Below are 24,295 nucleotides of genomic sequence, written 5' to 3' on the forward strand. Positions count from 1 at the left end.
TCTTCTTCATCTTTGTCTCTGCACCGCGCAAAAATAAATTCCAGGTTCAACTTAGTGCAGAGAGTTGTGAGGCAAATTATATTCAGTGTTACTTACTGTAAGTGATTTTTTTCTAGTAAAGCAGAATTGTTTACCTAGTTGCAGTCAACAATAGAGAAGCAAGCTTTCTTTTATTCCTAATTATCTCTTTTTTTATACATAGTGAAAAACAAAACACAGACATTACATTGAAGTACTGCATGTGAAATGACACTATGGACTAAGACCGTTTTGATTGAATTAATTTCCAAGGCAAATGATATTTTAATGTTAGGTGTTTTTTTCTTTTTTTTTTCTTTTCCATCCCACCTCTCTTTGCATTTACTTCTTGATAGTTGTTAGCTTGTTACTGCTAGTTTTCATGGTGATACAGCATGACTTTTCCATGTCCCTTCCAAATTTTGAACACATTGAAGTTTGTGTGGCTGCCTAGAAGAAACCTGAGACTTCTGAAGTATTGCTAGAGCTCCTTGTGAATCCAAGATCTTGAAGCTCTTGGAGTTCCTGCACTCCAGGAACTGTGACTAAGGATAATAGTTAAAGTTTTATAAATGCAGTGTGCTTGGTATTTATTTTATCTGTGTACGTAAAAAGAATATTCAATTGTATAGGAACAGTTTCCTCCTGTAGTAACTGAATCTGATTCACGTAACTAATTTCTAAAATATAGACTTTCTGGAAGAAAACACAGTTATTGAAATTTAATGTTCTTCTTATTATGATTACTATTATTTTTCATTGAAAAGAATAAAACAATTTCAAAGAGAGAGGGCCGTCCATGCCTCAACATGAGAGATCGTTTTCCAGTAGTTATTCGATGCTTGTTTATGTTACTGCAATATCTAGGAGCCTGACTCAAAGGCAGGGGCCTTGTTCTAGGTGCTTTGTACCGAACATAACGGTCCTGTCTTAAGTAGCTTAAGAACCAGTAAGAATTATGTTGTCTAAAACGTGAAACCAATTATATTAATGCTGTGCAACTGCCTTCCTTTTTATTCCTGCAAGTCTAATAGCACTTTTTTTCCCAATTTGTTGGTGCATTTAAAAAAAATGAGTAGGTAACAGTATCTTCGTCCTTATCTCTGCATTTATGTAGTGCTAACAGTGTTGTCAGTCCCGTTCTGATGCTAGGTTTTACATTATATCTAATGTACAATATGATGAGGTAAAGGGGAAGAGGGTGAGAGATTAGGGAGAAGATGTTGGAGTGCGAAGACAGTTTGAAAAGCATGTTGGGCAAGGGAAACTGTTTTAAGCACTGAGAATTTGGAGTTCTGGGACTATAGAGAATGAAAGGGCTGGGGGAGATGAGAAGTCTGCAGTCTGCAATTCAGAGTTGAGTTTGTACTGATTCTCAGGAAACTTTGATGCCTTACTAAGGAGCTCTTCATCATGATTTCTGCTAATGGGAGGCCAGGCCACTTGGCCAGGTGTCCTGAGGACAGTTTGCTCCAAGGACTGAGCACTAACATTTAATGTGACCTCTGCTGTAACTGCTTTTACGCCTGAGTTGTGCAAGTCTGAAAATATCTGTACACTTTATATCAAGCCCTTTGTGAATATGAATCCTTTCTTTTTTTCTTTTTTTTTCTTTAATATTCTACTGTCCCCTTGCATAAAGAAGTTGAGAAAAAACTACTACCCCAAGCTCCACGGAGAATTCCTGTTTGGATAACTACATTCTAATGAGTTTGGGACACAATCAAACATTTATCAAGCACTGTTTGATTAAAAGGTGTGGCAGCTGGGGGTGTATGTGTGTGTGGTCTTGTGCTCTTAGGTTATGCTCTTTGTATGGTAGAATGAGTCGGTTTGATGACTGAGATCTAAATTGGTGCGTTTCACTTGAGTTTTATCTCGTATCAGGCAAAGTTTAGCGCCTCAGCTTATTCAGCTTGCCCACTGCAGGCAACACTGGCTTACATGGGAGGCAGTGAACGCGTTCCTGTGCTGTGAAATTTCACAGCATGGGTGATAACTTGAACCATCAGTAATTTCACCTTAAATTCACACCGGACGAAGAGCGGTAGTGGCTGAGCAGCCTGCTGGGGGAGAAGTAACCTCCAGCAGAAAGGCAGTGCCTCAAGTTGCGCTAGTTCAGTCCATTTGTACTCCTTTTCAGAGTGCTAAGATGGATACAGTTGGATAATGGAGCTCAACACGTGAGTAGCAAATAAACCAACCTTGTGTCATGAATGCGGGATTATCACCTGATCTAATGGTTACAGTGAAGTTTCATTTGAGAAGCACTGTATTTATTTCTCCTCCCATAAAGCCTAATGTAATGTTGGTATAAAATCAGTTGGTTTCTTTTTCCAGAACAGCTTTTGATGTTTTGTTAAAGTAGAGTTAACATGGGCAATGCTGCCTTGCAGTTTGATGCAATTTTCATGAATTTGAAGTTGTGTATATGACAAGGTGAACATAAAGTGTAAAAACACTTCAGTTTCTGCATACCTTATATTTTGAGTGTTGTGTACCTGAAGAAAGCATGTATTATCGTCCACTGTGTGCATGGTATTTCTAAACTGCTAAGTTATTCATACAAAATGTCCCCATCTGAACACAGAAATGATTACTGCTGAATCACAGAGGTGGTCTTAGTTGTGCTATTGATTAGCTGCCAGCTCCCTAGTCCTTAGCAAGCAGAAACTGGAAATGCAGTTGGCGTAAGAACCTGAAGTACTGAACAAATGAAAATTGGAAACGTACCCAAGTCACAGCTAGTCAGAGGGAGGGGAAGGGATAAAAGCAATGTATTTCTGCTTCTTTCATTAATATTCAGTGGGGTCTAAAAGTTTCTTGTCCTGCATAAGTAGCAGCTGAAATCTGTGTGTGTGTGTATATATACACGTGTATATATGTATATATATAATTTTTTTTCCTGTTCAATGGTATTAATTTAAAAATCCACTTCCTGGGGCATAATATGAAACCTTTACAATGGAAATTTGAAGATCTGTTTCTTACAGCAGCTTTGCCAGTGATGTGGGACTTAAAGCACTTTCTGTGCTTCTTTCTTCCTCTTCTGTTTCCTGTCTGCTTATCTGATACTGATCTATCCGTTGTTCAGGTCAGGGAACTGCCCTTGCTGTAATTCTCAACTGTCTCAAGTTCTGAGAAAATTTCAGCTACGCAATACTTCAGTACAAACCATTAGAAAATACAGCTTTAACTGCAGATACACTGAATGAGACAAGATAAGCTTTAACTCTTTAAGTGTTTGGATTTTCTCATGACATTGACACTTGTTAGGTTTCAGGCTCAGAAAACTGAATTCACTTTCCTCTTGGAACAGGAATAAATTAGCAAAGACTCAGAGCAGTCTGCTTGTTACTGTAGTTGATGTGGTTTCTGCTTCACGTAAGCATTACGTTTTACTTAGCTGAGTTTGCAGAAAAGGTGGTGGTGGTGTGACCCTTAAGCTTTTGAGAGACTACATTAAAAACTGAAAATGTAGTGTGGATGTTTGATAAAAGAAACCCCTTTCTAATTGGGATTTCTGTTAAATGGTTAACACTCCTTTTTTTGAACAAAAATTCCTTTGAAATCCTGTTGAGTGTATTGTTTTAGTAAGTAGTTTTCTTGCGCATTATTAGAATGTTTGGGCTACGTTTTGTTAAGATGTGAATACCCACCTCGAGACTGGTATAAATATTAGCAATAGTTTTAATGATCTGATAATGCCCTTTCAATTATAAGATAAGCTGGTTGTTGCTAAAAAAGCATGATGTAAACCTTGGAAATTTTGCTGAATTTTGGAGATCGTTCCTATTCTGCAGTGCTGAGCGTTTTAAATCTGCAGGTGTCACTGCTGGGATGTTGAAGCCTACAGCGTTCCTATTTTTCTGGTTGTTTATCAGTCATAACAGAGGTGAAATAAGAAATCCTGTAAGTTCAACCTTGTCCAAAAGCAACCTGAAGCAAAAGATGTTCCCTGCAGGGACTGCCCTTTGCCCTGGCATGGAGGGGCAGTTAGGTGCCAGAAGGTGCCGTTTTCTGGTGAGCACATACCAACTGCTGTAAACCAATGTTCAGTATTTTATTGGACCGGCTCGTCCTGCGCACCTGTTATTTCCAAATGTTCACTCCTAAAACCTTTTTGAAAAGGTTGTTAGACAGGTGAAACGAAGAGTCCAGAGGTAACCACTGAACCCTGCCTGGGCCCAGGGTGCTACTTTGCAAGTGAAATAGAGGTAAGGGACCACCTGCAACACCTTTAGTAGTTAGGAAATATCTCCTAGGTTAAGGGAGCAGGTGAAACTGCTCCCAGTGAGCCAAGTTTCCAAATGTGTTAATGTGCAAGACAAAAAGGAACATGAGGGGAGATGCGCTTTTTTATATAGGAGTTTATCGGAGGGCTTTTTAAGCCTTAAATCTAAGCGCCTGTTTCTCAGAGCAGTTGAGAAAGTCTGTTGTCAAGTCAGGTTTAGCCCATAAGGCTCGTAAGGACATTGAAACAGGGCTTTAAAATCAAATAATTTTTTTTCCTTTAATGTAGCACTCAGACTTTTATTTTTGAAACCAGACTTAACTCTTTAAAATATCAAACTCCAAAGCTCTCTGTTTGACCCAAACGGTATGCTCATGGCATGAAAGCTCACTTATGAGCGACGAAACGCCTGACTCAAAGGGAATCAGATAGGACAAAGTCTCCTCGGAGGAACCCGATCCAGGAGGTGCAGGTCGGGTGTGCCCAAGCACACGAACGTCGCTGGATTCAGCCAGGTGCCTCGGTGCAGTGCTGCCAGGTGCTGCATCTCTTAGCCAGAACGCTTGCTAGCTAGGATGTGAATGATGGAGACATCCTACCTACAGCATTAGTTAATCTATTTTATGTTAGATGGAAAAATTAAATAGAATTGCCACCTCTGTATTTCATCTGCTCCCTCCTCCCCAGGCAGTCCATTGTGATCTGAGGAAAAACAGCAGACCACCGTTTTTCTTCTACCTCTTATTCTCAGTCTTGTTTCGTTTTCTTTCCAATTCTTGCTCTCTGAGAGGAGACAAAAAAATAGTCGAGGCTTAATACTTACTGTGTTTCTGCCTGCATCTAAACTTGATTCAGGTAAAATATTATTTTTGCTTTTTAGTGGGAAGTTACAAAGTTCTTTCGGAGACGTGGAGGGATAGTAGCCTGCGTTCTCCTAACAGAACATAGGAGGCAGCGTTGGCTCATAAAGATGTGACTTGGCAGTCAGAATACTTTTTGTAAGAACGGTAGCTGTTGGTTTAGACTTTAATATAGCCTATTTCAAGGTAAACAGTTCCACATTATCTCATGTGGAAAACAAGGCCTTTGATATTTTTTACATGCATGCCCATTTTTCCGAGGAATTTACAGTGCATATAGTACAAAATCCTTTTTCAAGTGGTGCCTGAATTCCTATCTGCTTGTGGTCCTTAAAGTTAAGTATTTCTTGCTGTTAGAAACTGGACTATTTTATTTTATTAAGGTTTGAAAATAAGCTGTGAGACAGTAGCAGGGGAACTGTCTGGTACAAAACGGCTTTTACAATTCTCATTATACGTGTAATAGCTTATTCTGTGAATAATAATCTCAGCTATTTGCAAATGAGTTGATGGCTTTTATAGCAGGCTAGGTACCGGAGATCTTACAAACCTTAAATCACTTGTCTCTGTGGTGCAAGCTGAACTGCATAACAGCTTCATGTGGTGTGTCCTGTCGTCAAGCGTATGCATTTAGAGATTAACATCTGCTACAACTGAGAGACCTTGATCCTTCTCTTGTTGCCATCTAAGTACAAATCTGTAGGCAAGCTGTTGACCACAGCACAAGCAGCGGAGTTCATTCCTTCACCCTCCTAGTGTTTAAAATTCTAATTTTCAAAGGCTTTGGAAAAGGGAGCTGGGATATCTTTCAGTTTTGCGGTCCTTGAGTCTCTGAATGCTCTTTCAGTTACCTGAAAACCTGAATGGGATGCAGGTTAAAGAAACCCTGCTTAGCCTTCTGTCTCTAATGTTCAGAAGGCTGTAAGGAATGGATGAATTCAGCCGTGTCCAAGCAGTTAATGCTAGAATAAGTTGGTAAAAGATATAAAATGGCAAGGAAAGAGAGAGTATCTTTCCCCACTTAGCCCCCACCCAAAATATTTGAGGGTTGAGCAAAAGATAACTTTGATTTTTTTTTTTTTTTTTTACAAGGCTGTTTTTTGCTAAATGGAAAAGTCTGCATCCTACTGGAATGGAGCAGATTACAGATAACCCCATCTCAAATACGGAAGTCTGAAAGATAATGCAGCTCCTAGCACGCAGGGGCTGCAGAACTGTGGGCTGGACTTCAGCTGCCTTTTTACCTCTAGTTTATGGTTATTTTGGTGTGTGGGGAATATTTTCTTGAGCAAGGTAAGCAGATACGATCGTAATGGAGGAGTTCTGAGTCGAGCAAAACTGCAGGCTCTTAGGAGTGTTTCTACTGCCTTGACAGATCTTAAATTGCTGGGAATATAAACTGTAGCTGAAGGATGTTATCTGTTTACATAGGCTTACAGATTTATACAATCGGTTTGATTACAGTACTTTCGGAAAGCATGCCTGCTATCACTCTGCTCTTCTCTGTGTGGTGGATATTACAGCCTAATCTAAAAACTTACTTCTTCTGGCAGCATGCTGAGAAAACTGTTACGATCGCTCTTTGCTTCCAACTGAAGGCCGGGCAGCCGTGTCTTAACAAACGCAGTGCTTTGCTTATGAAGAGCAGAGACCTTGGGCAGCCATGTCTTGCAATGCACTGCTTGTAGGAGAGATGTGAGACTTCTGGATTGAGTGCCAAAAGGAGATGTCTTAAATGGCTGCGTTTATCCTTAGTGCTCAGCCCTGACCCTTTACACAGTTTTGCGCGTCGAAGTAGTTTGTTGCCAATAAGGTCAGGGAGTACGCCTGGAAGGAAAATGCATGTTCTTCCGATAATTCCCTTGGACAGTTACGGGATTTATTGCAAGATTTGCTGTATAGCAACAAAAACGTTCGTAGAAGTTGTCTTGGGTATTACTGCCTCCATTCTTGGTAGTTACTGAATGGTGGCACAAAGAGTGAGCTACTCACAAGGAACAAAACCTTGGCATCTGCTTGCAGTTATGGAAATAGTTTTGTTTATTCCCACTCTCAGGAGATTTCTAAGAGCATTTCTTAAGGCTCTTAATTTAGAAAAATACTATGCTGTGGAATCAAAAGCATTGAGTGGCGCTGTTTTGCATCCCTTATTCATAAATGAAAATAATTCTGAACTGCTGTAAGATAAGTGATGTCTCTCAGTTGTCTGGTTTAGGAAGTTAAACTTCAACAACCTAATCAAGTTTCATTGCAGCATGTTTTCCTTCGTACTTTTAATGTTTATCTGGTTCTTGGAGGATACGATGATGGCAACATAACAATAAAGAGAAAAGGAGCAGCACTGTTGAATCAAACAAAGGACTTAACAGTGAATAAGCACTCACATGCTAGCCAAGTCCCTGTCCATTAAGTGCTTCCAAATTACACTAGATCAAAAGAGGTGATTTTTTTCCTCGATAATTGTAGAAAGGAGGTTTGTTACTGCCATACTGAAATTACCTGCTTTATACATCTTAGAGGTAATTTATCTGTAGCTTTTGTGATTAACGTTTTGGGGCTAATTTTCCTCACTATCGCTAAAATCTTGTATGTAAAAGCAGATTTTGACGCCTGTGGTTTATTTTCCAGATTTATTCACTGTACTGATGATTCCCCTGATCCTTCCTTAGACTATGAGGTAAGACTCTTTGCATGACTTCTAGGTAATTTAAGTGAATTACGCACGGGCAGGCTGCCACTTGTACTTGGGCATGTGCCCACAATACTTTTTTGTTTGTTTGTTTTAATTGTGTTGCTTGGGCAGTGTGGGGGAAGTCTGGTGAAGAACTGCAGGTCGTAAGGAGTTCATTTAGTTATGGGTCAGAGATGAGCTCAGTGCAGACTTTCGAAGCTTCCTTGCAGTTCCCTATAGGGTCTGTCAGGTTTTGCCAGGAAGGACAAGCTCAGTAGCTGAAAGTCATATATTCTGTGTAAAGTGCTTCCTGTGGACATCACAGCTGAGAGAGAAGCTAGCTGTAGTGCCTGGGGTTTGTAGCTGTTTGTTAAGAACTGAGATGGACTATCATACCTTGTTATATATGCTCGTTCCTGCATTAAAATGGTAAGTTAGTTAGATATTAGTAATGCTTTAAACTGTTCTTGTGCTACTGTCGATTTTATGATGGCATCTAGTCATGTCTCTAATAATTTTAATGTAAAAATAACATTCGTCATCATCCTGTGGGCTTAGAGGGCTTTAGAAAAGTGAATGCACCTCATGTTTTGAAGCACTGTCTTAATGTGCTTTAAAGATAGGCCTCTGAAACTTGCAGCAGTTTCATGTTTACGTTGTATTTAGGAGTGTCACCTTCAATTACTGAGGTTTTTCTACTGCACTTGATAGGTGTTGGGAGTTTCCAGTACTGTGAGCAGCAACTGAGGCCCTCCAAAGAATGGATCCGTCTGAATGCTTCAGCTTAGGAAAAGCAGAAACTTGATGAAGTGCCAGAGAGATGCTTTAATTACCAGGCATTCTGTCCTATTGGCAATAATAGTTTGGTTACTATTTCCATCTCACGTCCTTATTTGAACTGGTTTGTACCTCCAAAGGCATCGCAGAATGGTGCTTGGGTGTATACCAGAATAGAGGTTGAGCTGGTTAAATTTAATTCTGTTCATCAGCTCTTTTTACTAGAGAGCAACTTCTGCCAATTCCATGACAGATTTGTTGTGCTGTACAGCAGGACTTTTTGTTTTCCATGCTGTATCATTAATGAACCTTGGAAGTCGTTTCACAAATAATTTCACGCTTAAATACTGGATAAAGTGGAATAGCACGGGATAATTAAGGTGGGAAGAGGCCTCAGTAGTTCTCCAGTCCATTCTCGTGCTCAAAGCTGGGTAAACTGAGATCAGTTTGGGTTGCTTGGTGTTTTCTCAAATCTGGTCTTGAAAACATCAGTGGATGGAGGCTGGGCCAGCTCTGTGAGGGGGCTATTCCAGTGCTGGACTGTCCTCCTGGTGAAAAGGTTTCTTCCTATGAGCAGTCTGAACCTTTCTTCTTACAACTTCTACTTCTCATCCTCCCACCAAGGGCTTGGTAGTGTTGCTTGGCCTTGCAGCTTTTGTTGTGATGTATGCTGCTACAAAACTGCTTTGGTCTCAGCTAGCTGTCAGTGAAATACACAGAGAAATTTTGAGAAGAATACGTATAAATAGTTAACATAATGTAAATCCAGGCTCAAATAAAATTAAGTGGAAGATGAGTTAGAAAAAAGTGTGTGCCTCTTTCCTTCAGGTGGCCAGAAAGCTATGAAAAGACACTTTTTGATAAGGTTTGGTGACCATCTCATGAACTCAGTGCTGGTGGCAGAGGGCTTATGAACGTAGCAGATTTATTCAAGGGTCTTGAAACATGGAACTCAGGCATGTATACTGACATAGTGTGCTCCAAACATGGAAGGAGGAGGTATTTACTGAATTGTTCTCTGGGCATCAGTGTTGAAATATATTGGGCTTCATAAAAGGGGGCTCTAATTGGTAAATTATAGTCTATTAGGGTAATTTTCTTGTACATTCTCATTATGTATAAAATAGTATTAAGTCAAATTGCTTTGAAGTATTTCCTAAGATAACTATGTGAACTGCAAGTTAAGATCGTTTTGTTTTCTTGTATCAGAATTAACGCCAGAGGTTGTCTTACTATTACAGCCAAACTGTTGGAAGATCTACAAGGTATGCGTGTTGACAAAAAATTACCGTTCTGAAACAATACTTTGTCATTTGTTTCCCTTTATAGCTCGTTCTTCGCAAATGGTGCGAACTAATCCCTGGTGCAGAATTCAGATGCTTTGTCAAGGAAAACAAGCTTATTGGTGAGAATTGTCTTAGCGATGAAATTATTAGCTGAAGTTCATAAGAGTTTCTCTGATTACTTGGATCGGTGCTAAATCTGAAGATGCTTCTTCCTTATTGCTCTCATTTCAGGGAATTAATGTTTTTCTTCTTTCTCTAATTTAAAATGTGTCATGCCAATTTTCTCTCTTCACGGTATTTGAAGGCCTGATGACATAGTCTGTCCAATATTACAGCGGGAATGTTCTTGATTCTAATTGCTAACTCAGAAACTTCACCCGAAGGCTGTTTTGTAAGGGCTTCCTTTATATCCAGGAGATTATTGACTCATAATCAACTTACAGAATGAATACAGAGGCAGCTGGATATTGTACTGATAAGATGTGACCGCATTTGGATACTATATACTGAAAGTTGTGGAGGTCAGAATGTGTCCACAGATGTCTGAATTTGCATTATATGGAGTGTAGCTTAGTCAGAAAGTCTATCTAACTGTTACTCTGGCTGGAAAAAAAACCCTAGATGTAGAATGTTTCAAATGGCACTGAACAACTAGGGTGTCCACAGCATGCAAAGAGCTGGTGGATGCAGCTGGAGGACAGGCAGATTGCACGAGAGCACGTGTGTTAGGCAGCTTTCAGGTGAATTTAGCTGAATTGTGCCCCTCTAGATGTATTGACTGATCTCTCCTGACTATAACTGGAGCTTAGACACCTAGTGCACGTACAGCTGCTTAAACTGAGGGGTTTAATTTCAGCCTTAGTACCGTCCTGTAGTTTGAATTCCCTTTTGGTGTGGTCTATCATGGAATCTTTAGAGATGAATGGGAAGGTGAATAGCACGGGACTGGTGCACACCTGTCCTTAACTACTCTGCCTGAACTCTAACCAGGAAATGTCCTTCATAGGAAGGAAGGTGACTTTTGCTTTAAAATAAAAGCAAATTTCTACACTTTTTGTCGCACACCTACATACTCACAAGCACCAAGATACATTTATGTAAGTGGTCTGTCCAGGATTCCTTGTGATGATACAGAGGTAAAGAGGCATAAGGTGTTTAGTCCTCATTCTTTCTCCTGGCACCTTCTCAGCACGGTGACTGTGCTAGTACTGGCTGTGCCGTTTTGTACCTGTTAGGAGCTGTCAGCCATTTGTCTCCATCCTGTCCCACCATTAGGAATTTACTTCTTGTCCTTTGTCGCTTGGTCTGGTTGTTCCATGAAGTTTCAGGTTCATTTTCAGTTTTTGGATCTGCTAATCTAGGTGCTGTCAGCACGTAACGTTCTCAAAGCCCTTTTATATGGCTGTGCTTCCACGCTCATCTTCCCGTTCTCTCTCCATTCATGCCAATTGCAGGGTTTGTGGCAGTTCTCTGTAACAGATTTTTGTCTTACTAATAGCAAAGACTATCCGTTAATCCACTATTGCTTAATTGTATTGACGTAACTTTTTTGAAGTAGGAAAAAGCTGAATCTTGTCCTGTTTATTGCTGCTGGAACACAACTGCCAGAGATACGCATCGCTGTAATAACCTCTAAAACATCTGACTTTAGATTTATTATAGAGTGTATGTATCTATAATCAAGAGAGAGAATGAGTGATATTTACTTTCAAATACCCCAACGCATTTGTACTCTGGCTAATTAAAAGCTCTGCACATTTCATTAATAGGTTTCGAAACCTTGGGAATCTACCAGTATGGGTTTTTCAGCTAGCACTCCAGCTGCATTTCTGAGCACCCTTCCAAGTTTTTTCACAATATGTTCCCATGCTCTTAAAATTAATGAGCCTGTCAGTCAAGCTAAGGAGTGATACTTGCAGAGTGTAGTGAATGCTTTTCCAGTTAGACATCTGCATCCCCTGAGATGCCACCATCTCTTGTTTTTTTGTTTTTAGGCCTGAGTTAAACTTTGCAGTGATATTAATAATTCAAAGTTCCACTGACTTCATAAACTTTGCTGTATGCAGACTTCTTTAAAGGGCAGATCTCAGAAGGAAATCAGCTTTGTCCTACAGTAAAACTTGATCTTTGTGCTTTTTGTATGGCTAAAAAAGTAAACTGCCGTCATTGATACATCTTCCATGGGGACTTCTGGGTTTTTTTCCTCCATGAATAGCGTATATTACTCATTCTGCAGTGATGGCGTAGGTCTTGATTTGACGTTTGTCCAGCAGGATATTGCAGTGGCTTATGTTGACATATCCTGTACAAGAACTTAGGTCATTTAAGATGCAAGTGTATAATTCTGTTGATGTCAACTTAAACTATTGTCTTGTAGACAAACAAATATCTGAAATCAAGCACTTGTGATGTAGTTGGAATAGTTTACCCAATGTCAGAGATGCAAGAAAGCAGTGAGGGAGGGGCGAAGATACTAGGCTGTATGCCAGTCTGTTGGTTCTAGGATTTAAGGCTTCACCTCTAGTGTCTTTTCAAACAGGTACACTCTATTCCAGGCTTAATGAATAGTTTAAATGAGAATCTTTATGGTACACTCAGTTCTATCATCTTTGCTAATGTGCAAACCTGGCCTCTCCTCCTTTCATTTTGTGGTTCCAAACTCTGGTTTCTACATTTGATGTGCTGAACAGAAAAGGTTTTTGACCAGAGTAACTAGGGTGAATAAAACTGAAAGGACAAGACAACTACTGGAAACTTAAACTCAGGCGAAGATTCCTCCTGAAATTCTCTTAAAATAGTCAAAGTGTGTATGTATAAAATGAGGCTCACAAAATGTAGGGCAGAACTGTTCAAGGAGAAAGTTCATAATGACAGTGTTTCAAGTACTGGAGAATAAAGCCAAAGAGCAAGTCACTGTTAATGGCTGAAACTTGGGAGATTTGTGTTTTGACTGTTTGTGGGGTGGGTTTTTTCTGTTTGTTTGTTTGTTTTCACATCTAAAGCTCTTCATAATCAAGTAAAATTTTTGACAGGTATATCGCAGAGGGACTACACGCAATACTACGATCATATCTCTACGCAATGTGAGGAGATCTGTCGATCAATACAGGAGTTTTTCAAGAAACACATACAATATAAATTCTTGGATGAAGACTGTAAGTATCTTAACGCTTCAGTTAGAGGAATGTGGGGAGGAAAGGAGTGCGTTTATAAAGGTTTTTAAGAAGACGCTGCATTCGTGGTTACAAAGACTTAAAAATGAAGGGTCTACCTTTCTGAAGTTATTTTGCAGGATGCTGGGAGGTTTGTAATTGAAAGGGCTTGCAGGAAGGACTGTCTCTATAGAAATGAGACCTGTTGTCCTGTCCTCTTGCTGAGCCAGGCTTGTTTCCTCCACAGCGCACCAAGTTGCAATGTGCAGAACTCCAGCTCACTGCTGTAGAGCAAAGGGATAAAGTGGTATACGTCAATAAGAAATGATATCCCTGAAATTTTAAGTCCGTGGATGTGTCTCTCTCTCATCATAGCTATTGATTTCACAGGGCTTGGGTCTTTTTGGCTTGGGAGAATGTTATATCTCTAGTGGCTACAGCGTACGTTCAGAGCGGTGTTGTTCTTGCCTGACCATAGAACTGAGAACAAAAAACCCCAAAGGAAAAGGTTCAAGCTTTTCAGAAAAGCACAAAAAAAGAGTGAAAGATCTCTTTCAGAGGGCATAATGTGTTTTTTGTTCGTTTGTCTTTTTGCTTGTTGGCTTTTTTGTTTGTTTTTGAAGGCGTTTTCCCCTTATACATGTTTTTAAATAAGAAAAATTCAAAATCCGAGTAATGGGTAAGAAATACTTAACAAAAGACATTAAATAAGTAGGAAAAATAAGAAAATGTTTTAAAGGTGTTTGCTGCTGTAGTATTGTTGTATTTTCCAAAGAAAGGATTTGAAATGTCTTTTCAAGAACTTATACAGACTTCTCCTAGAATATTGATGTACAGAATTTTATCTGCTCAAAATTTTGAATGGTATTTGATGAGATTCTACTACACCTGAGCAGCCTAAGTAAATTGTTGCAGTTTGTAAATATGGAGTCCTTTACAAATTTTATGGGAAATAGTTTCCAGACATGGTGTAGTGAGAGTAAGATAGTTGTTTTTGTCATGATGTGTGATCAGGACTGGTGAAAAGTATGATGAAGGAATTTAAATTGGTCTGGCATGAACCAACCCTCGGTTTAATAAAATACATAAACATAAGAATTGTCTGTCAGTTGTATTGTCTTTCATAAAGCTTTGGCCACCCAACCTGTAGGTAAGTTTTGAGCATGGTTAACTATTTTGCTGAGTAACTGGGACAGTCAAATAGATCTGTTCTGACTTTTTAGAAAGGATACCTCCTAATGCCAATCTGTTTTACTGACATTCTTAAAAATTTGACTCTGCACGGTTCCTTTATTTCAGTTTGGACATAATACATACAATTAGTATACTAATTTAACAGATCTCTAGCCCTAACGTTCTGAAGTAAAATCAATCATACAGATCTGACATTCTGATTACTGTTTTAATTTTCCTCTGTGTTCCAACATAATTTCAGCTGGTGTGTAATCAACTGATAGATAAGAATTCAGGGCACTATTTTTAGAAATCAACGCCTAGATTTAGGCTCTGAAACTGCTGCCTAGTGAACTAAAAGATCTGAAGTGTTGTCCTGTGTAAAGTAAAACTGTGCCATCTGAATTACCTTCTGGGGGAAAAGAGGTTTCAGGGTCACCTACTGGGATGGAGGTTTGTTAACCTTTTGGTCTTGGGCACTAAGTGAGGTGTCTGGCCAGTTCTTCTGCAGAGAAATGCCATGCAGAAAACATCTTCTGCCCTCTTTTTATCCCCCATACCTTCATTCATCCCCCGGCGTATTCCTTGATTCACTGTCTGGTAGCATATGTGTTGTTAACAATGAAAATCTGGGTTTACTTGTTTGTTTGCTTTTAAAAGGAAAGGTATTATAGCTCTTTCCCCGACTTCTTGCTTCGTTGAGGCTTTCAGTGCTGTTTGCTCTGCTTTTTCCAGTTGGTCTGGTAGCATCTCCAGATGGAAGAGTTGAGTCAGAGCAGCTGAAGCACTGCGGAGTCAGAGCAGTAAGATAACAGATGGGCGAGTGCTTTTTAAATACTTCTAAATGGTGATAGAACCCTCTAAAATCCTCTCATAAGAGCCTACTGAAAACAATCCTACAGAGGTATTGATACTCGCTGTAGGGTCAAGCTTTAGCTTACCCTCAGTTTTGAGCAGCTGCAGGTACAGTCTCACTGGCACGCAACATGCCTGTTCTGAAGTGGTCCGTAAAAGAAAAGGGACACGGTTCAAGTTTTCCTCTCTGTTTGCTGTTTGTGAATGTCCCGAATGAGTCACCGAGGTGCAGTCAGTCTTAATGGGGATGTAAATCCCACTAAATGTGGTCAGCCTCAGTGATTAATGATCACTGCTGCCATAGGCTCGCCCCAAGCTGACAGCCATCGTTCAGCCATAAAGCTGAAATGAGAGTTTTTTCATTAGTGAAATATGGCTAATGAGGGTATGTGGTAAAGCAACAAGTTCAGCTGAGCAGCTGGGGAAGAAATCTCGGGTTGCTGTGCTTTTCTTTGCATCGGTGACTTAGCCACCGAGGGCTTGTCTTAGTGAGCAAATCACAGCAATTAATCCTACAGCATCACTTTAAATTGACGTAACCGAGCTTGTGCAAAAAGCTGTGTGGATTCCTAGGCCATATGGCCAAAAACCAGTTACGTGACTGGCTTTAGCTCGGAGTTGTGGTTTGCCCTTAGCGCAGCCAACTTCACACAAAGCAGTAGGTTAAGTTACGGAGTAGCTTTACATGCGTGGATGTGATCAATCAATGTGTCTGCTATTGACAGGCAGCTTCCTGAGGAGCTGCTGAAGCTCAAGTGCTCTTCAGTCATATCCTGAATTTAGTTTATCTTGCATGGATTGGGAAATCTCTTAGTTAGCTGAACTATTCCCTCCCTTATTAGCGAAGGAAGTACAGCGTTTGTCTGAGTTTCTTCTAAATTTGGCTTTTTTTTTTTTCTTCCTGCTGAACTGGTACAATTTCTGCAAGCAGTCATGCCTGAATGCTTCTCTGTATGTTTTCCGTAGCTGAATGGAAAGACAAAGATTTGTTTAACCATACAGTACAGAAGCTAATAGGTAGATACATCTACAGAGATTTCTGCTTAATTAGGCAATGGGACGGACAACAATGTGACTACGCAAGACGGCTTGACTTAAATCACTGAGCAGCAGAGTCTCTTTTATAGAGCTGGTGATAATCACTAGGTGTGCAGTATCTATCTGCAGTATCTGCTCTGTTTTACTTCAAATATAACCATTTCAGGGCCAGCTCATCTTCAGCATGCCCACTGACTCCTGTCTTCCTACAACCTGTTTGTCTTATCTGCTGAATTCCTAATCTCTCTGAAGCAGGAACTTTCTCTTATTACATGTTTGTGCCACGTCTAGCACAATGGAGTCTTGATCCTTCCTTGAAATTTCTCACTTCTGCTGCAAAACAAACAGCAGTAATGTAGAAGATAAGCCTCTCTCAGTGCTAAGAGTTTATCAAATGTTCTCCATTGGGGGAAAAATCAGCAGAACAAACCTGAATTAAATGGAAAAGCCTGGCAGACGCTCTCTCAGTGCATTAACAGTAGTTCTTGAAATTTTTCAACTTCCTCTTGGAAATGAACCTAATTCTGGCTTTCAGTTCTTTGGATGTATTGACTTTGCAGATTGTGCCGTGTATACAAGTATGTGTTTAATTTTAGACAACTTCTGTGGAATTGTATATCTTTAAAGATTAACATATGTATTTCTGTTTTTCAGTTGTTTTTGATGTCTACAGAGACAGCAGGGTAAGTGAACAACAGATTATGTATGTCCTTAGTATTGAATTGTTTGTTCTGTGGAAACAGCACCTGAAACACTACAGAGATGAAACAAATAATAGCTTCATCTTCCTAGAAGTGGTCCTGGCAAAAAAAAATAAAAACAAAAAACGTCAAAAACCATTACCTAGTTTTACCATTCTCTTTCCCAGTTCCTTTTCAAAGTTTTCTGCTGTCAACGGTAGGAGAATGATAGGATTAGGGGTGCAAATATGTCTGTGCCAGTGATGTAATTATTTACTAAATATCTTCTTCCAGACAAGTAATCTGTTTTAAAGAACATACCTTTGGTTTCAGCTGCAATTCAGTCTGAATTGCCTTCTACTGAGGGCAATTTAGTTTTCTTTTAAGATAGATACTTAGTATCGTACAATATCACTAAACAGTTTTAGTGAAGCAGTACTTGTTATTAAGGCTCCCTCTAGATAGTCCCTACTGCAGGTGCTTTTGACAGAAATGTATCTGAACACTCAGCCAGAATGACTGGCATATTTCAAAAATTAGGGGGAAAAGAGGATGTTTTGCTCACTGAAAAAATGCAGGAGATTCTTACGACTTTTTCTTCCAAAAATTATTTCTTTGGCATTTTGTCCTGTGATCAACCCTATAGCATCTGAACTGATCCAAGCTAATCATTTCTTCAGACTGTCCTTCAGAGGTTGGCAAATAATAACTCCCTTCCTCTAGGTTACAAAGGGATGATCAGTATAAGAGTATATGAGTGTTGCGTGCTTGGTTTGAGGCAGATGGAAGCTAATTGTTTTCTTCTCAAATTATTCCAGCCGTGATTTCGAGTGCTCAGCAAATCAGAACCTTGAACATCTGGATAGTGACAGAGCAGGGAGAAATGTCCCACCCTAACTTCACAGGCTGATACCTGCATTAATCACTTTCACCTTTCCTAGTGTCAATGGAGGAGTAGGTCATATGAACTGTGCTCTAAAGACACATACATATATTATCTTAAAAGCAATCACAGCCAAAAAATGCATTATATAGCCTTAAATCTCAATACCTGATTTTGGGAATAACATTAACACATGAGAATTAAATACTTGTTTTAGCTTAAATTTATTTCCAAATCCTTATCCAGAAATGCAGAAAAAGATGTTATTGAACGCTATGTACTTTTAAAAGTCTCGTTGTTTGACGTGTTTACAGTTAAGGGACTGGGAAAAGTCTTTATTTGAGGTGAGTTAGGAGTATTTGTAGTAAGTCCTGATTATGACTTTGAATGTTGCTAAAGTATTTTTTTAATCGTGTAATAGTAAATCATGCCATTGTTTGCAAAACAGAAACAAAACAAGAATATGCCATGTGAAAAGTAACTACTGTATTGTTACTCAGCACAGCTTTTAATGTATGTACCTAAAATCAGGCTGCAGGCTGAAAACAGCCATGCTGAATGGCAATGAAAACTACCTGCCTGGACTCAAATCATCAGACTTTAGGATGCTGTCAGCCGAAAGGAGAATGAATGCTTTAGCATCTAGCCAGGTTCTGCTTTTGGGTACTCCACTTCACAGCTGAAGCATGAAGACAGATTATTTAAGTAAAAGGTCTCAGCCTGTGTGATCTCAAATGAACAGTGTTTCTTCATCTGTCAGGATAAAATATATCTGTTTGTAGATATCTCTTGGCGCCTTTTACCCTCAGGTCTTGTAAACTGCCAGATAGCCCTGTGTGTCAAGTCTTCCTCCTTTCACACATGCTTTTGTGGTTTGCAACTGTATTATTCATTGCTCCCTTTGTGTGCGGGTTGCAGGCAGCAAAAGAATATTGAGTGTTGCTGAGTCTGATTAATTTCCAGAGCCCATGCTCTTCTTCGGGCTGGTTGCATGGCAACCTCACCTACAGAATGAGAGAAATGTCCAATGTCTGCTTACTTTAAATTCTTTCAACTCTAAATATTCAGCTTGGACAAGCTTGTTCTTTGCTGTAGTTGTGGGAGAGAGCAAACCCTCCACATGCTTTCTTTAGTTACTTGAGAGGCTGCAGAGTGCTCTGCCACAAGGCCAGCTCATTGAGTCGGAGGATGCCATAGAATCAGCAGTTGCCCTGTTGAGAACAACTTTTTCTCTGTCTGCCTCTCCTGGTATGCTCTCTTCACCAAGCACATCTGAGCTAGCACCTGACTTGGCAGACTACTCATCTTTTAAGGAAGAAAAACCGTCGTGCAGTCTTCAAAGCCCGATGAACTGGAGACCTAGCCCTGAAGAAGTCATACTGCAGGGCTAGTAGCCTGTTTTCACTTGGATACACTTTATTTTTTTTCTGCTAGCAGCATGCATCGTTGTGCAACAGCTGACCAGCCTGAGACTCAGCTCTGCTGTTGCTCCTTTTCTCTCTCTTACAAGTCTTACACCTTGTAACCATGTTCAAGACAAGTCACTGTATTAAGACGAGGAAAAGCAAGACGAGTGGCTCCGGAGCACTGCTAGTTCACAACTCTTCTTGTTAACATGCAAACGTGTGCTAGCGTCTCTGCTCAAGAGCATTGTCACCGTGCATGAAGGTGCAGCTGGAGTTAGGGAAATGTAACAGTTTGGTTTGCGTTTTATCTATCTTTTAACTTCCTTTAAACAGTCTTTGTCACAAGCACTTCCTTTCAGCAGCGTGCTGCTTAATGCTTCAGTAAAACAAAGCATGAAGGTGTCATGGTATGGTAAATCTAGTGGTTCCTGTTTTAGGATGAGAGAAAAAATCTCATGTAATGCATGTTTTTTTTTTTTCTCCCTCCAGATATGCACAACTTTGCTTCTCTGGCCTGTGCATTTGTCTGCTCTCATGACAAAGATCACGTATGTCAGAAGGCAGCAGATAAATAGCTTTACTCCTGCTCTTCAGATACACAGTGCATGGCATCTACATGCATACATTTAAATAACAGAATTGCATAGAAGACTTGAATGAGTATTTAATCTGAAGAAAAGATGGTTTGGTTACCGACCCAGAGTTGTATACATTCCCTTTATCGAGGCCTGAGAAAATGTATTTGGTTTGTTCGCCACTTTTCATCAGTTTGCTACTACTGGAGCTCAGCAGAGATTTAAGGCGGTCTCAAGGAAGCAATTGGTGTTGTGGATGGAGTACTGCTGTCTGCAGAGAGGGAAAACACTGCTAGGGTGCTCACAAAAACCAGATGTTGCTTTCAGTAGTCTCAAACCAATTTTCTTTTTTTTTTTTTCCTACGGTACATCTTTTCCCTAGAGAAATGACCTTGAATTTGTATTTAAAAAAGAAAAGCACGACACCCAACAATTTCATGTATTTGGGGTGAGGAAGAGACTCTGTGAAAGCCTTTCATAAGGAAGTCCTTTATTAAGTGTAAACATTTTTGATGCAAGGAAAGATTCTCTGAACTGCACAATGAACTTTGCCAGCCACTGCTTCTGCCTGTGGTTAAATTGGTTCATTAGCTTGTTTTTCTAGTGCGATAGAATGAATCTAAATTTCAGATTCCTCCTCCCAATGCCTTGGAGCTAACAAGATGTCCCCATTAGCAAAAGTAAAACATCGCTTATAATGAGAATTTGTGACTGTGTTTCAGGCAGGAACAGAGACGGAAAATGGTAGCAGAGCTTGCCCCTGTTTGCAGTCTGCACCGACGGTGTCAATTTTGGTTCAGAGGTGTTGCAATTTAGCAGATTTGTGCTTCCTCACCCTTCCAAAAGTAAGAAGCAGGTCCGTGTCCCTGCAGTTCAGAGTTTCTTTTGCAGCTGTCTGGTGTCGGTAGCACCGTTGCAGTGTATTTGCTTCCTAAAACCCTCTTTGGGACGGCTGTACCCCATCGATCTACCCGGAGGGAGCGAGACCTGTGACAGTCTGCGTGCAAACCCCAGTGTCACAGGTCGCCGCGCTGGCACGGTTCCCATTCCCATTCCCAGGAAACATCACCGCTTTCGTCTGCGCTGGGACTCCCCCCACCTGCATTAGTAACTCTGTGCAGATGATGGCAGGCTGCTTTTAGCCTCTAGCATTTCTGTTCTCGGCTATTGGGTGGGTTTCTACTCCTTTCCCACTCTGCAGCGCCTCTGAGGGTGGTTGAGGCAGTGTGGGTGGGAGAGGAAGTCTCCAAGCTACTCTGTGACTGAAGGCTTCAAAGGGATCTTTGTAAGTTAGAAAACAGATGGCTCTAGTGTAAATCATTAAAGGTACGTGCATTTTGTATCAAAATAGGAAGGCTCTCTCAGAGAAGGAAGATCCTTTAGGAACGAGGGAGGGAAAAAGCAAAATAATCTTTCAGTAGCTACACAGTTTCAGGTTTGGTTTCCAATTCCAATCGGTCTTTACTAAATACAATAAAACCCTCCAGTACCAGATGTTACAACAAGCTTTTTCTCTCCATATTTGATAGATCAGATTTCTTCCAGATGTGATGCTTGTTTTGCTAGTTTTTACTACCAGTTGTATTCATGTTTCATTGTAATTCATCATAAAGTATTTGTTTTATTAGAATAGATGACGCTTTCTTGGGTAAGAAGAGAAGGCAGTGCACTGGGGGTTGTATCTCGAGATGACTCAAGGAATTCAAGGTCTTTCTTGCTCCTGGCAGACTTCTGTTACCTTTAATAAGTCATGTTAGTCTCCCTGCTTTCATTTTTCAGTTGTAAGTAGGCATGCTCTTGTGCATGCTACCAGAACTGTTCGGCATATTAATATAAGGCAGGAGAAAATCTGGACTACTAGTGATATTAAAATGCCTTTAAGTTACTGTTTTATTTTATTTTTAATCTATATCTGTGCAGCTTTCATGATCTCCACTAGCATTTTGCAGACCGTGCTCTGTTCTTTTACAATTCCTTCTGAGAGTACAGGAGTGCTGAGGCAGCTCTTAATGGAAAGCAAAATCCCTGTTTCTCATTTCTTTTTTTTTTTTCCATCCTTCTTTATTCATGCTGTCTGTGAGTCATGGAGGACCACAGCAAAACTTCTGTGCTCTCATCCTTGTATACAACTGTACCTTGTGTAGAAGGGAATTCAGTTTATTTGAGCTCTGACTGATATTCTGCCTAAAGTAATAATAATAAAATATAAATTCAAAGCTTGCTATGTTTTAACTGTTCGATGTTAAGTATGTTAGAATACTTTCAGTGTGTTAGAACAGGTGATTGCAATTTTGACACCTTTTTTTTTTCTGTAAAGACCAGGCATATTACAGTAGAAGAAGTGTGTGTGTGTTCTGGTTTTGTTTAAAATTTTATGGCTTGTTTTAACTCTTTTGTTGTTCTGTTGCAGGGTAAGATTTGGCTAATAGATTTTAACCCATTTGGAGAAGTAACAGATTCACTGCTGTTTACGTGGGACGAACTGACCTCTGGGAGAAATTTGAAAGGCGACCAGAGTGAAGAGGAAGCAACAGAACAGGTAAGGCTGTGCTGTGAGGAAGGCTGGTGAGTAAATCTAAAAGGCGTTACGGCCTCTGCTGCTTCTTTATGATGAAATTGTGATGCAAATCCCATTGAAGTAAATGGATGCCCTTGATTCTTGAAATGTAAACTCTTTGTAGGAAGAATTGATCTTTTTAGGTGGTAGTTAATCTCAACAAGTACTACCTGCTAGTTCTAGATGCCTGCAAAGGAATTTGTATTTCAAACCATACAAACCCATATTGCAGTTCTGACTTCAGTTGAAGATGATGCCCCAAAACTTGGTTTGATGCATCTTAAATTTCTCCTCATTCTTTTCAATTTCATTTAAAATTTGTTACTTTTCTATATAATCACTTGAAGTTTTTTTTATTTTTTTTCTGATACTCATCATACAAGCTCTCCCTGAGTTCCAGATTTACATTTGGTGGGAGGCAAAAGAAGCTTAACTTCTGTGTCTCTCATACTAAATGCCCTCAGGGAAGAAGCGTTGTCCTTTGATTGAACTCCATGACTTGCAGAGCAGGTCTTTTCTGTCTCTCTTCCAAGCTGCCTCTGTAAAAACAAATAACTTCCCATTAATACTGAGAGAGAGGCATAGTCTTCATTTACTTCTACTCCAACTTTTTCCTCCTTGTGTGACTGAGACTGAGCCCTTGCATCTTAACAAGTCCTTGGATGGCTGGATAGGAGATGTAAAGTAGTGTGTTACCTGATCTTGTGAAGCACTTGCTGTTTGTCTGGAGAGGGATGGCTAGTCAAATAGGGCTTTTCTTTAGTTTCTAGCTGTTAAAACGCATTAAGAGTATCTGAAGTATCATGCTATGTAGAGCTTATTTTTAACATTTGGTCTTTGCTTTGATTCCATCACCATTTTCATAATATGTTGAAAGGGAAATAAACTGCTATGCAGGTTACTCTTCATGCTATTTTCTTAGCTTCACGGTCTGGCTATTGCTGTATGAAAATTCATTCAGTGAACCTTTCTGCTAAAACCTGTCTCCTTTGTTAAAAGCACATTCCCAATTCTCAAGCTGTCCATGGAACACCTGAATTTTGGATTTATTTTTCTGTGCACCAGATGCTTTACATAATTTCTCTGGTGTAAGCCCGTATGTAAAGTAGAATGACTTGTCTTCATCCTTCAGCCTAAATTGAATCACAGGATCTGTTGTAAAGTTACCGAATGTCTGTCTTTTAAAATGAAGTTACTTATCGACGTGTAATTGCCAATTAGGTTGCATGTCTAGAGCATCTTTAATGTACAATATGTTGAAGTGAAAATTATATCAAGTTACCTAAAGCCTGTTGCAAGAATTGAGAGGTTTAGAGATACGTCTGGGTATTTTATAGAGCAATTTATTCACCAAAGGCAAAAATATGTCAGAAAGCTTAGGTCATAATTTTGATAAGGTTATATTTGCAAATATGGGTTTAAAGAAGGAACCTGCGAAGAGGGGCTTAGGGATATTATTGTAAATATTTATTCACATAACTCATTGTAGATTGTATTGCCTAAATTCACTGGTAGCTCCATTACTATGGCGCCATTAGAAATGTGTATATGTATTAAACACATTCACAATCGATACACTGTAGAAATTTTGAAGTGAGGAAATGAATGCATTTATTTGACTGTTGATAACATTTTAATTATTGCTCTTAAGTGGGCAGAGTTTTTCATGAAAAAATAGTTGTTAGAAAGTGCAGGTTTAGTTGAGTGAGAACTAAATAAACTCTTTGGCAAGGTGATTCAGACAATATCATGGAGGAGTTCAAATGATTTTAGTGGTTATAGTCTTGGACACTGTTTTTATGTTATCCATTATCTTTTCCAAAGGACTATCCAGTTTTCCGCTGTACGAACAGTAAAGTTACTGTCCAGCCTAGTCCATACCTGAGTTACCGACTGCCAAAAGATTTTGTGGACCTTTCTACAGGAGAGGATGTTCACAAATTAATTGACTTTCTTAAACTGGTAAGAAGTACTGAAAAAAATCCTCACCTTTCATCTCTGTAAAATGGGAACATCTAACTAGGTGCCTGGACTTGTGCTTTTGTAATTAGCATAGATTACATACGTACCTGTAACATATGATATGAAGCTATGATACAAAGTACTGTTGGTTTTTTGTTTGTTTATATA

At 39.7% G+C, this 24,295-nt stretch overlaps 1 protein-coding gene across 1 annotated transcript in view; it reads left to right on the top strand.

The window, feature by feature from the left end:
- CDC123 (cell division cycle 123) overlaps nt 1-24,295 on the top strand; it is a 36,151-nt gene that overhangs the window by 8,902 nt on the left and 2,954 nt on the right. The window contains exons 7-12 of the mRNA XM_080581108.1: nt 7,741-7,789; nt 9,890-9,965; nt 12,879-13,001; nt 16,719-16,747; nt 22,019-22,147; nt 23,990-24,127. Coding sequence (XP_080437234.1) covers nt 7,741-7,789; nt 9,890-9,965; nt 12,879-13,001; nt 16,719-16,747; nt 22,019-22,147; nt 23,990-24,127 — 544 coding nt within the window. The remainder of the gene's footprint in view (nt 1-7,740; nt 7,790-9,889; nt 9,966-12,878; nt 13,002-16,718; nt 16,748-22,018; nt 22,148-23,989; nt 24,128-24,295) is intronic.

Source organism: Anser brachyrhynchus (genome assembly GCF_964034855.1).
Source record: "Anser brachyrhynchus genome assembly, chromosome: 1".
In the NCBI taxonomy this organism is placed as follows: domain Eukaryota; kingdom Metazoa; phylum Chordata; class Aves; order Anseriformes; family Anatidae; genus Anser; species Anser brachyrhynchus.